Source organism: Anopheles gambiae, chromosome 3 (genome assembly GCF_943734735.2).
Source record: "Anopheles gambiae chromosome 3, idAnoGambNW_F1_1, whole genome shotgun sequence".
Taxonomy (NCBI): domain Eukaryota; kingdom Metazoa; phylum Arthropoda; class Insecta; order Diptera; family Culicidae; genus Anopheles; species Anopheles gambiae.
In genome coordinates this window covers 32,151,362-32,164,378 of record NC_064602.1, presented here as the reverse complement: position 1 = coordinate 32,164,378, position 13,017 = coordinate 32,151,362, and the positions used below count along the sequence as shown (strand labels likewise).

The window sequence follows — 13,017 nt, the reverse complement described above, 5'->3', positions numbered from 1 at the left end:
CTTGTCCCTCACCTCGGAAAGCCAAGAAATGTCAAGATGTCACACAAATAATATGCACCCATTTTCGACGACAACGACGACCTGTCGATTGCAATGTACCTTCCCTTTCCTTTCCGGCAACAGTCCGGCTTGTGACACGTGTCAAGAGGATTTTGGGCGCGAGGGTGAATAGTTTTGTGGTAGTTGTCCCCCACAAGAGTAATTAGATGTGATGAGATTATGCAGTGGTACCGGGGCATAGCGGAATAGGAAGTGAATTAAAAAATTACCCTCCTAAACCGACAAATGGGTCACCTCAACACTCAACCTCTCGCCAATCGATCGGGAAGAGGATTGAGAGGACATTGAACGCAAACGATTGCCGCCGAGGTACTTGGAAAGGACGAGCCTTCTTCTAATATCATCATTGTGTAGCTGGACAAACAGATCATTAAACCTTCTCCATCCGTTCAATAACATCATCCACACTTAACGCTCGATGTCCATCCCTCTAACGCTTAGCAATGGAATACCCCAGGAATATAAAGATCTCTGAGGATGGCAAGTGGTTCCAATTCAGTCATTCATATGTTTATCAAAACAGCCTCTATTTATTCTAATATACACCCTATCTCTCTCTCCGTCTTTAGAAATAACTTCATCCTCTCTCAATCAACCTTCAGTAGAGACTCTACTGAGACATCCCTTAGTCACTCCAGCCGTCCCTAGCAGTTTGGTCCAGAATCATTAATCAACCTGAGCAAATCAGAATTGACAGCACAATTACGACCTTTCAGATGTTCCCTTTTTCTTGTGTCATGCCCCGCTGGAATTGCAATTAGGAGTAGCGTAATTGTGGCTAAAAGAATTGCGTTTCTTTTTTGCTTTGTTCCTCCATTAATTGAATGTCACGGGAGAGAGCGTCAAAATTCAATTGAGCCAATAGGTGGAAGGCTCATAATCGGAAATTTCTTGGCAGAGAGGCTTCAAGGGAGTCATCACAACCAGTGGCAATCGGCACTATAAACTTCTAGTACAACAGTTTGTACTTGGTTTTTGGATGTACTTCCCAAAGGATATTTATGTACATTAGGTCTACATTTGTGCCTGTACCTTACAAACGTAACCCTTCTTGATAAGTAAAGTTTCCCTACAAATTGTAAGATCCTAATTGAAGTCAACTTTACATACTTTCATCCCACCTCTCCGCACGACCGCACAGTAAAAGTTGTACATTTTTTAGTGAAATTGATTTCCTTTCCCCTTGGTCCGAGTAGGTTCTACTCTTACTTACCTGTCCCTTTAGTTCACATCCAGCAAACGCTTGCAAAGAAACCTCCCTGTCCATTTCAGATCAGGCGCTGGGGAAATTCCTTCGAGAGCAATAAACTGGCTTCCCTTTTCGTGTTGGGATTTTGTACGCCTGTGGGGCTGGGTGGGCTACACAACACACATAATCTCGGTGAATGCCATTTTGCAAACGGGAGGGGGGTTTTCTCTTGCACAGTTCTCTTCTCCAAAAAACACGCATCTCTTCTTTGTTGGAGCTTTTGCTTCGTTTTAATGTATGTATCACATTGAGCGTACGGCAAAAGAGTGACGCCGCTGTCACTGTCCCCATAGTACGACGCACACTTACACGTTTGTTTCTTCCCGTTTTGTTTTGTTTGGTGTCAACCTAGTGACATCTTACCCGACCCTTCATCATCCTAAACCCTAGTTTGCTCTCTTGAATAAAATTCTAAAACTACTGTACTTTGTACGCTATTTACAAGCCACTGCCACTCTTTCCCGATATATTGCTTCACAGTCCTCCTCCACCTCGTGATTGATTGATAGCTACGTTGGACTTGAAACAACTTTAAACCCGCACCAACATACCTGATAATCTGGATCTTCCTTCCCATCTCGCTTTCACTGTGCCCTTAAACTACAGGAACAATATAGAGTATCGGAGGAAGTTAGGAAACTAAACGTTGCGCGATTCGTTCACATCTCCTTTCGTTTGTGCTTGCTACACTGGCTAGCCGTATTTTTTCAATCTTCAATAACTGAAGGTGTGTGTGTTGGAAGGTAAAAAATGATGGACTTTGGAAGAGACATAACTTAAATTCACACATCCCGGTAAATACAAAAACCGAACGCTAATCGCCACTACTAAGCTCTCTGTTCAATGAGGAGGTTTGTTTTATACTGTCTATCCGGTAGCGATAAGGCGATGATGATGATATTGGAGAACCTGTCTACTTCTTCCCATACCTGGAAAAAAGCACTTGGTGGCAGCATTCCTCTCTGTCTTTTCTGCTTTTGATTTCTTTTCCTAAACCCCTAAAACATTCATTGCCCAGGTCAATTGTTTTGTATTGCACGTTTACAGAGCCTGAGGAGGCCCATCGCCAATCGCTGAATCTAATGCACCTCACTAATATTGTTAATCGAAAGGGACTCCTCCGACAGCTGTTCGTACTCCCGCTGCATCATTTTCTGTACCCGCTCCATCAGCGCTGGAATGTCGTCCTTGGAAAGGCCCGCGCAGGATACTTCCGGTAGAATTTTGATGATATTTTGCCCTACAAACAAGCAACAGCAGCGATTAGAACCTTGAAACCCCTCAAAAGGACAAACTGTGGAGTCTAGCCCCGTCACCTTACCTCGGTTGAAGATCTTCGCTTTGGATTTCAAAAAATGGTACTTCGAAATGACCACCGGTTGAATGAAGGCTTGCGATTCGACGGCGACGTGGAAGCATCCCTTCTTGAATGGCAGCAGCTTGTCACCGTTGCCGCGCGTACCCTCGGGGAAGAAGAGCAGCTTTGCCTGCGGGCGGAGAAGCCAAAGCAAGGGTTATTATGTTGAATTTTGCATGCACGGACTACGGACTCGTACCTGTTTCTCATTGATCGCTTTCGCTTCCTTGTTGATGACGCTCTTGGCTGAGTCACGGTTCTGACGGTCGATAAACAGCGTTCCCCAGAGCCAGCAGGCCAACCCGAACGGGAACATGTACAGGACCTCCTTCTTCGCGACCACCGTCGACCGGCCCATGATGGGCCACAGTTCGGCCAGGACTGTAAATAGTAATTTATAATATTGACACCATTAGTCGATCAAGCGTTGGGGGTGGACTCTATCTTCGTGGGCGTACCAATCAAATCCAGTGCACTTTGGTGATTCATCAGCACGATACCGCCATGGTTTCGGTTAATGTTTTCCTTGCCGCGCACCGTAAACGATGCCCCGAGCATCTTGCCAAACCCGATACATAAGTACGCTGGAATTCTGAAGGAAAAAAAAGATCGAGAAATTAGTATAACGATCAAAACTTAAACTGTCATACACTGTTATACAATGTGATAAACTGTTATACACTGTTATACACTGTTATACAATTTCCGAAATGGCGCCGGGTATTCCTGTTGCTCTACGCTTCAACCACCTGTGTGTATGTGACCCTATCAATAATTTTCCTTTCTGCTACCTTCACCACTTCTCCCTTTCAAACCTCATTACCGTTAATGTAGCACAGAGTGTATGGCCTTTACGCTTACTTCGCGCTGCGTGCCTAGACCCTTGTGCTGCGCAAGAATAACAAATCATCCTACCGGAAGCAAAACACCCTTCCCCCCTCCCCCCCCCCCCCCCCCCCCCCAGACGCCCAGGATGTGGAGTGCCTTCCCATGCATAATTAAGCTAATCTGATGGAGTTGGAGGGCGAAAAAACAGGGGTTTGAGCTATTCAGCCATTCAACTTCAACCCGAGTTGACGGCGGGGCCCAAATTCCCCACACAACCACAAGGACGTCGACCCAGTTGGGTGGGGTCGATCACCCTCCCGCACACACATAAGTTACGAACCACAAGGGAGTTGACTCCTTTTCGCTGGATTCGTGGAACAAACTCTAGTCATCCTATCGGCGGTGGCCCACTTCTCTGAGTTGTTCTTGCTCTTGTTACTGCTACCCCAAACCTTTCCCAAATACTTACAGTGCGTTCCGGTAGTCACGCGGCCGGAACAACATGAGCGGCACTGGACCGACCGCACACACCACGGAAAACGCGATGAAGCAGAAGAACTTGAAGTAGTAGCGCGCCGTCGACGACAGCGTGATGATGAAGAACGCCATGAAGGCCAAACCGAGCAGCTCACCGTTCGATGTGGTCATCTTGGAGGGTTTGTAATGGAGGGCGACAGAGAGAAAGAAATAAAGAAGTAAAAATGTTAGTAACGATAGCTTATGAAGGTCACTCATGCAGGCATGGTAGTAACAAACGCAAAAGAAAGGAAGTTATTAAGCGTCCTCTGTGCGACCATTAGACGCGCTCATCTTGGATAAAAAAAAACCCGGGCACACATCACAACACCGAGCTCGCTAATTGCACTTACAAACCACAATCATACTCTAGACGCGAATGAGGGAAAGAGCAAAACAAAAAATCACACCAACACTATACTCATTAGCAGCACCACCACATAATCGCCATCAACCGGATCTAATGCAATCCCGCAAGCCGCAATGGTAAACAAGCACGTGTTGCGCACTACACTGAACTGCACTCACGGTGGTGGACGACGGATTCCCAACCCCAAAACTGAAGCTCGAACACGCGGTCCACTAGTGATAACTACGCCGATATTTCGACCATTCGCGCACCAATTTGATTAGAAAGTGCGTTTGCTTATCTCGAGCGAGCGAGCGCCCGCCAGGTGTGGTTGGGGTAGAACCCCGAGCTGATAATCAACCCCCGCCCTGCTTCCCGAAACAGTGAGGAAGTAAGGGTTTCATAATAGGGGTTTTGTCTGAGGGCGATAAGAAACACATCACACACACTTGACTGTTTACCTGCTGCTTGGGGATTGAAATACGTGATCAAACTCTACATCGGAAAGGGGTCCTTGACCTAAACGCTTAAATTGATCCGATGATTTACGCACATTAGGCGCATTGTGAGCGCCTTGGAACACCTGATTGAACCTTCTTCCTTCCCGCAATACTGACAATAAAGGATCACTTACGGTAGAACTCTTTGTACACAATGCAAGAATAGCATCCACCACTTAAGCCGTGCGATCCTTTCTGTTCGGCCGCTCAAATACTACAAAGACCCACGCGTGAAGCGCACAAAAAGCACCTCAACGCTTTTGGGCCTTGTGGCTGCAATCTGATCGCCCTCTAATGCGATTAACTCGATAACTAAAGGTCATTTTGCCAAACTTCCCCTTCCCACCGTTGGCGTTGGTGGTAAATCTTGCTCCAATAAAAAGCAGCCACACTGTGAAGAAGAAAGGCGCACGTTGGAGATAAAAATTTCGCCACCCGGATAAGTACGCACATGTGGTGGTGCCGCAAGCCCCCGTTAGATAAGCGAAAATCCACAGACGATCGTGCAAAATAAATCTGTGGAAAGTCTGGATATTAATCCCTCTTATCAGTAGACAGCATCGTGGTATTGGGTGAACATTTGGATATTGGAAGGGCCACGTGTAATATCGCGAAGAAAAGGGGAAGGGATCCCCCCGCTTAATTCCAACAAGGCCGGGGAGTTTGCAGAAGTTAAGACCATTGAAGGTCGCACACTCTACTAAGCGCCATAGCAACAAACTCTCTCTCTCGTTCTCTTTGTGGAGCTCGGGAGCTCAAAGTTCATCGTCTGTTGTGCCTTCAAGAATCTGTTGGAGCTGTTTGGAGCTGGACACAAAACACGCACATCGCACAGAGATATGATCATGATTGGATTGGATCACGAATGCACGATGCTAGCAGGCCCTAATCAAGACATTATTGATTGAAATTGCCTTCCTGATATGAAATAGTTGTTTCCCACGGCCGTCCATACCACGAACAGAGTTGGTAACGCTGTTGATGACACATTTATCAAGCACGGAAAACACAGGCGTATTCCAAAAAAAAACATCGAACGAATCTCCTATTCACCTTGTCAACTATTTCTTCGCTCGACATCGTCTCCTCCACCCGGCGTAACCTGTTGCGAAAATAAAGTAACCCAAAACCAAACGATGCAAACGCCACAACTACAGAAACTGAACTGCAACTGCTGCTGCTGCTGTCTGCCGCTATTACACGACCGGCCGCGCACATTGAACTGATAACGAAGTGGCAGCATTAGAAGCTTTCCAGACATACACACACTCATACACCCTCACAGAGAGTCAGCAACACCTTCCCGTACAACGCCCACCAAGGGTGAAGTGAAAGTTGGCTGGGACGCGCTCGGGTAATTATCATTTACAAATAGACCCTTCCCGGGTGTCCCGTACATGGATTTTGTTGCCAAAAATGTCACCACCACTACCACCAAGAGTTCAACAAACCATTCCGGCGTGCGGTAGATAATTGACATTGGCAGCCCGGGAAGGGGAGGTGGAAAAGCAGGGTGGTTAATTTGTAAATGGAACCAAGAGAGCTTTCCCTGAGCTACCGAATCCAAGTATGTTGAAGGAATGGCCACGCGCTTCCGCTTGATTGTTTGTAAACATTCCATGCCAGGTTCTAGCTGCTGGTGAGGGAAAATATTTGTGTTTGAGTGTGGGTAAAAAGGGGGAGGGGGGGTTTGGAAAGGTAGTTACCATGCTCATACATATATTATGTTGCCGGGGTAGAGATCCGGCGAGTGAAGGAAGGTATGCGCAGCAATAATCGTGTTTTATCAATATTTATTGATTCGACCCAATATGCGGATGCGTAGTATTATGGGTTCGGGTTTTTGGTAGAGGTTTTTTTTTTGGGTGGAGAAGTTTTTACGAGGACCCAACCCTTCACCATCCAACAGCAACTGCTCGGGCAGCGCTATTCGTCAACCGATCATACCACTGCACCACGCACGTGGAGTGCATCAGCATCATCATCATCATCATCAACATCATTATTCAGTCTTTATGTGTATGTGTGTGTGTGTGTCTGGCTGAACCGAAAACACGCCACGGCACACGCCATCCAGCGGTGCCCTTCGGACGGTCGCTCGCTGGCTTTTAACACTGTGGTGCCGTACAACAACAAAAAACATAAACACGTGATCGTCAATTGACTGCAAACTGCCGCGCGACCGGCACAAGAAGAAACCCCCGACCAGTGTGTGTGATGAGCATTATAGGTAGCTGGTACCACCTTCGACACAATTATCACCACAAACTGTGGCGGGCAGTGTATGGGAGTAAGGTGCAAATAAGAGAATGTTCGCAAGTGTCAAGAAACACGCGATCTTGGAGAGCTATTGCACAATCGTTATCAGTATTACGGGAAGTTGGTTACGACCATATAAAGTCGTATGCAAAATTGTTGGACATGCATTGCTCAACTTCCTCGTCATCTAAGTAAGACAGATTTTTGGGATCTAATTGACATTTGAAATGTGTTGGTTGGTTGGTTCTTGCAAATAGACACTCTTATCTTCAAACGATCCTTTGAGATCTTGAGATCTGACAATGCGACATGGGGACAAGATGGACTACAGGTGAAATTATGGCTAGAAGATTGTAGAAGACTTTCTATAGATAATAGCTCTCCCGTTTGTCTATTGAGCCTTGGGCATGATATGACAACTACATCAAACAACCTTGATCTGTGTTCTTCGCTGCGATCGCATCGATATAGGTAGCCTAACACAGTCCAGTACAACTTCAGAGAGGTTTGATGTCATGTTGGAGCATGTCATGATTTCCATAACCCCTAGCAACCCTTACTAACCACCCAGTAACACTTTTCGGCTCCAGTTCACTTACCTTGATGGATGGTGTTGGACGTTTGTTTCGATTCCGAAGTTCCCTTTCCGTTGTTGCTGGTGAACCTCGGATGAGTCTCTGAGGTTATTGTACACTTAAACACACGCTCACAAACACCAACAACAACAAAAACACATGCACACTCGCTCGCTCAATCAATCAACGAACCTCCAAAGTGGTGACCCGATACAGCGCCTCACCGCCGCCATTCAGCACCAGTTCCGGCACCACCGTTAGCGTTGGCTGATGGTATCATTCGCAACCAGCACTACCGTTGTTGCCCTCGGTGCGGCACCAATAAATTGTTCTAAATTTACTTCAACATCAACGCCCTTTCACACACACCGCCGGCCTTCAGCACCAGACACTGGCCGGAACAGCACCAAACGGTGACGTTCTATTGACGAAATTCCGGCACCGGCGTGGACGGTAAATTGGTTGATCTGCTGCTGCTGCCGCTGCTGCTGCTCCGTTCTATTCCTGGTTTGCCTCGTTTTGAGCTGTTTGATCGCCAGAGCCTGCTTGATTTAAGGGTGCACGTGATTGCACAACTGCACCTACAAAAGGGGGTAGGAGAACATGTTTGTGTTTATTTTCGGTCACCCGCCATCATCAGGCTAGACAAAAGGGAACTTGATAATGGGTTAGGAGAAGGTAGCAAAAAAGGGTCAACAGCGAGGTTGTGAGGACCTGAAGTCCGAGAATGTCCAATCCATGTAAGCAAGGGAACACAATGGCACTCGAACAGGTGCTGCGATGGCGCTGATTTACGACCATGCGACATCCCTGAGGAGGACTCGTGTCCCCCGGGTAGAGCTTTGGGGATACTTTTTAGATTTGTTGTAGAAAATTGAAACAAAAAAGCCTAAAGGTGATAGATAGATCAGGACATTAAAGGGACACCGACACTGTTGTTGCATGCAAATGTCCTCGGATGTCTAGTCCGCGTGTCATGTACGTGTTCTCTGTGTGTTTGCACGTGCTCGTGTCTGGCAGCAATTCCGTCGATCCGTCTGGCTGATCCGCCCCGGCTGATAGAACATGAGGAGGGGCATATCCTTTCGTGGAACTCGTGCTCGTGTTAGTAAATAGGAAATCACACACACAGACACACACACCGACCCCAACACTTTCAACAGAAACGTCAAATAAAGGATCTCCACAACACGGTGAGCTTTCGTCTCGCCGGCCTAAAAGGGGGAACAAGGGTTGGTAGTGGGTGACTGTTTTCGGCCGGCGGTTCTTTACGTCTTCTGTAATCTATCGCTGTGTGTGTTGTGTTTGTGTGTGCCTTTAAAAACACTGCATAAATATGTGCCCATCTGCTGTCACTGCGTCGAAAGGATAATTCCGGCGGAAGGAGTCTGCGACATTGCTTTTTCCTTTATTGCCAGAGCACGTACATCCGCAATTCGGCGAAAATACACACACACACACACACCAAACTAATCTCACAAGGTACAATCTAATATCTCGTTCAAATTTTTCACTTATTTACTGCTTTAAACTCACACAATTTTCAGCAACACGAAACTGTAACTAACTTGAACCGTCGAAACTCACTAAACACGTATGAATGGGATGGTTCTTCCTGTACTACGAACACAACACACACACACACACACACACGCCCACTGTTTAGCCGTGCCGCGATGGTCGCTACGGACGGTATTTGTGGCCGTTCCGTAGCGGGGTTTCAAACGGAAATAAACACGGCTCCGGTGTCGCGAGCTTTGCCAAGCCGAGTCTCCACTCTCGCGGCGGCAAAATGCGCATGCGTACAGTGGCGCCCAAAAATGACGCTACACTGTGGGGAGTGAGCTACATTGACTAACAAAAAGGAAGAATGTAGAATAATTTGATATAGATTACAAATAATTAAGCAAAGCAAAAGCAATCGACAACAACAGCCGTCCCCTAAATGAGAAAGTTATATTGAAGATCTAAACGAGAAATAAATTCTATTTTTAAATACGTTATATAATTCCTAAATATTAAAACAAAGAACGTAGCGAAGCAATTTTTATTTAAATATTTAAACTTTCACTAGATATTTATTTTTGTGCAGCACTGTAAAACAAAGCTGTTGATTTGTACTGGATTTTTTAATGGATTGCTTTATTACATGTATTTTTTATATTTATTACTTTGCGTAAACTATGTCAGAAATTAAATGAAGCATTAGATAAAACGATTTAAATTTCCCAATTAGAACATCTTTTCTTTCAAAATTTCAAAAGCTTACCGCAGCAGTGCTTTCGAGCAGCTAACGTCCCGCTGCGCAAAGCGACGGAAGAAATCAAGGCGCCCGCTGCGCAAATTCGAGCAGTTTTCTGTGTAGTTTTTTGCGTCGTTTTGTGTCAAAAAATACGCAAAAAAATACGCTAGACTTCAGCCAAAACTACGATAGCCAGCGTATTTATTGCAGTTTTTAGGTGCGGAACGAGCGCCATCTGTTGAAGGAATGGATGAACTATTTCAGACGGTGGAGCAAAAAAACGGCCGAAAAATTCAAAAATATTGAATTTCCTCCTTTCCGCCCATTCCTTCCTCCTCCTCTTCCTCTTACTCCCTTCCCCTCCCTGCCTTGCCTTATACTTGCGCTTCAGCCCGTGCCTTTCGCCGTCAGCTGATTGTGTGTATGCGTTGGTGTATATGTACATTGCGGTTGTGTATTGTAATTGGTGGGTGTTAGCATTTATTTATTCGTGTGTGACCTTGACGATGCGGGAGAAGCTGGTTCATTTTGGGATTTAAAGTGTTATCGGTGTATTGATGGTTTATTTTATTTCGTGCCGCTGCTGATGAGGCCATTTAATGCCCGTGCCAATCGAGGGTGAAGAAGCCAATTTCAAACAAGCGTACGAGAACGTCTAACACTTATCTATTTTTTTTTTAAATCTGAACATGTTTGATGCTTCAACGACCTTCTAAACATCATGTAGCACGGTGTATAGTGGCAATAAATTTTTTTTTTTCAATGTGCCGGAATTTATCTCGAGTTTTCTGGCCACGACACACACACACGGACACACACACACAGCGCGGGGAAAGTGATCGTCCACTCTATCATGCCGCGATCCCCCTCCCCTCCCGGTGCTTTGGATGAGGATGCGCTACAAGTTAAGCCAGCAATTCTACCGATAAGGTAGCGGAAATCGATCGTACGTGTACGCGCGTTCGGGGGTGCGTTCTCGCGTACGCTCGTGTATGAGTGGATTCCCTCTTTCCCTCCTTCCCTCCTTCCCTCTTTCCCTCCTTCCCTCCATCGCTCCTTCCCTCCTTCCCTCCTTCCCTCCTTCCCTCTTTCCCTCCTTCCCTCCTTCCCTCTTTCCCTCTTTCCCTCTTTCCCTCCTTCCCTCCTTCCCTCCTTCCCTCCTTCCCTCCTTCCCTCCTTCCCTCTCTCCCTCTTTCCCTCTTTCTCTCTTTCCCTCTTTCCCTCTTTCCCTCTTTCCCTCTTTCCCTCTTTCCCTCCTTCCCTCTTTCCCTCTTTCCCTCTTTCCCTCTTTCCCTCTTTCCCTCTTTCCCTCCTTCCCTCCTTCCCTCTTTCCCTCCTTCCCTCTTTCCCTCTTTCCCTCTTTCCCTCTTTCCCTCCTTCCCTCCTTCCCTCCTTCCCTCCTTCCCTCTTTCCCTCTTTCCCTCCTTCCCTCCTTCCCTCCTTCCCTCCTTCCCTCCTTCCCTCCTTCCCTCTTTCCCTCTTTCCCTCTTTCCCTCTTTCCCTCCTTCCCTCCTTCCCTCCTTCCCTCTTTCCCTCTTTCCCTCTTCCCCTCTTTCCCTCCTTCCCTCCTTCCCTCCTTCCCTCCTTCCCTCTTTCCCTCTTTCCCTCCTTCCCTCTTTCCCTCTTTCCCTCCTTCCCTCCTTCCCTCCTTCCCTCTTTCCCTCCTTCCCTCCTTCCCTCCTTCCCTCTTTCCCTCTTTCCCTCTTTCCCTCTTTCCCTCCTTCCCTCCTTCCCTCTTTCCCTCTTTCCCTCCTTCCCTCTTTCCCTCTTTCCCTCCTTCCCTCCTTCCCTCTTTCCCTCTTTCCCTCCTTCCCTCCTTCCCTCCTTCCCTCTTTCCCTCCTTCCCTCCTTCCCTCCTTCCCTCCTTCCCTCCTTCCCTCTTTCCCTCCTTCCCTCCTTCCCTCCTTCCCTCCTTCCCTCTTTCCCTCTTTCCCTCTTTCCCTCCTTCCCTCCTTCCCTCTTTCCCTCCTTCCCTCCTTCCCTCTTTCCCTCTTTCCCTCTTTCCCTCTTTCCCTCTTTCCCTCTTTCCCTCCTTCCCTCCTTCCCTCCTTCCCTCCTTCCCTCCTTCCCTCCTTCCCTCCTTCCCTCCTTCCCTCCTTCCCTCCTTCCCTCCTTCCCTCCTTCCCTCCTTCCCTCCTTCCCTCCTTCCCTCCTTCCCTCCTTCCCTCCTTCCCACTTTCCCTCTTTCCCTCTTTCCCTCTTTCCCTCTTACCCTCTTTCCCTCTTTCCCTCTTTCCCTCTTTCCCTCCTTCCCTCCTTACCTCCTTCCCTCCTTCCCTCCTTCCCTCCTTCCCTCCTTCCCTCCTTCCCTCCTTCCCTCCTTCCCTCCTTCCCTCCTTCCCTCCTTCCCTCCTTCCCTCTTTCCCTCTTTCCCTCTTTCCCTCTTTCCCTCTTTCCCTCTTTCCCTCTTTCCCTCTTTCCCTCCTTCCCTCTTTCCCTCTTTCCCTCTTTCCCTCTTCCCTCTTTCCCTCTTTCCCTCCTTCCCTCCTTCCCTCTTTCCCTCTTTCCCTCCTTCCCTCTTTCCCTCTTTCCCTCTTTCCCTCTTTCCCTCTTTCCCTCCTTCCCTCCTTCCCTCCTTCCCTCCTTCCCTCTTTCCCTCCTTCCCTCCTTCCCTCCTTCCCTCCTTCCCTCCTTCCCTCCTTCCCTCCTTCCCTCCTTCCCTCTTTCCCTCTTTCCCTCTTTCCCTCCTTCCCTCCTTCCCTCCTTCCCTCCTTCCCTCTTTCCCTCTTTCCCTCTTTCCCTCTTTCCCTCCTTCCTTCCTTCCCTCCTTCCCTCCTTCCCTCCTTCCCTCTTTCCCTCTTTCCCTCTTTCCCTCCTTCCCTCCTTCCCTCCTTCCCTCTTTCCCTCTTTCCCTCCTTCCCTCTTTCCCTCTTTCCCTCTTTCCCTCCTTCCCTCTTTCCCTCTTTCCCTCTTTCCCTCTTTCCCTCCTTCCCTCCTTCCCTCCTTCCCTCCTTCCCTCCTTCCCTCCTTCCCTCCTTCCCTCTTTCCCTCTTTCCCTCCTTCCCTCTTTCCCTCCTTCCCTCCTTCCCTCCTTCCCTCCTTCCCTCTTTCCCTCTTTCCCTCCTTCCCTCCTTCCCTCCTT

At 47.8% G+C, this 13,017-nt stretch overlaps 1 protein-coding gene across 7 annotated transcripts; it reads right to left on the bottom strand.

Annotated features, from left to right (window-relative positions):
• Positions 1–1,516: 1,516 nt before the first annotated feature.
• On the bottom strand, positions 1,517–9,424 carry LOC3291966 (1-acyl-sn-glycerol-3-phosphate acyltransferase alpha). 7 transcript variants are annotated; one of them, XM_061659090.1, is made up of 7 exons: positions 9,230–9,424; positions 7,718–8,274; positions 3,964–4,142; positions 3,125–3,258; positions 2,866–3,047; positions 2,631–2,796; positions 1,517–2,549 (listed from the first exon to the last, which is right to left on the bottom strand). In XM_061659090.1, the coding sequence occupies exons 3-7, from the start codon at positions 4,140–4,142 to the stop codon at positions 2,389–2,391; spliced, it is 822 nt and encodes a 273-aa protein (XP_061515074.1). In that variant the 5' UTR covers positions 7,718–8,274; positions 9,230–9,424; the 3' UTR covers positions 1,517–2,388. The 7 variants fall into 7 exon arrangements, with proteins under 7 accessions (XP_061515074.1, XP_061515075.1, XP_061515076.1 ...); XM_061659091.1 differs by having other exon boundaries at positions 7,886–8,274; XM_061659092.1 differs by having other exon boundaries at positions 7,718–8,268.
• Positions 9,425–13,017: the final 3,593 nt, after the last annotated feature.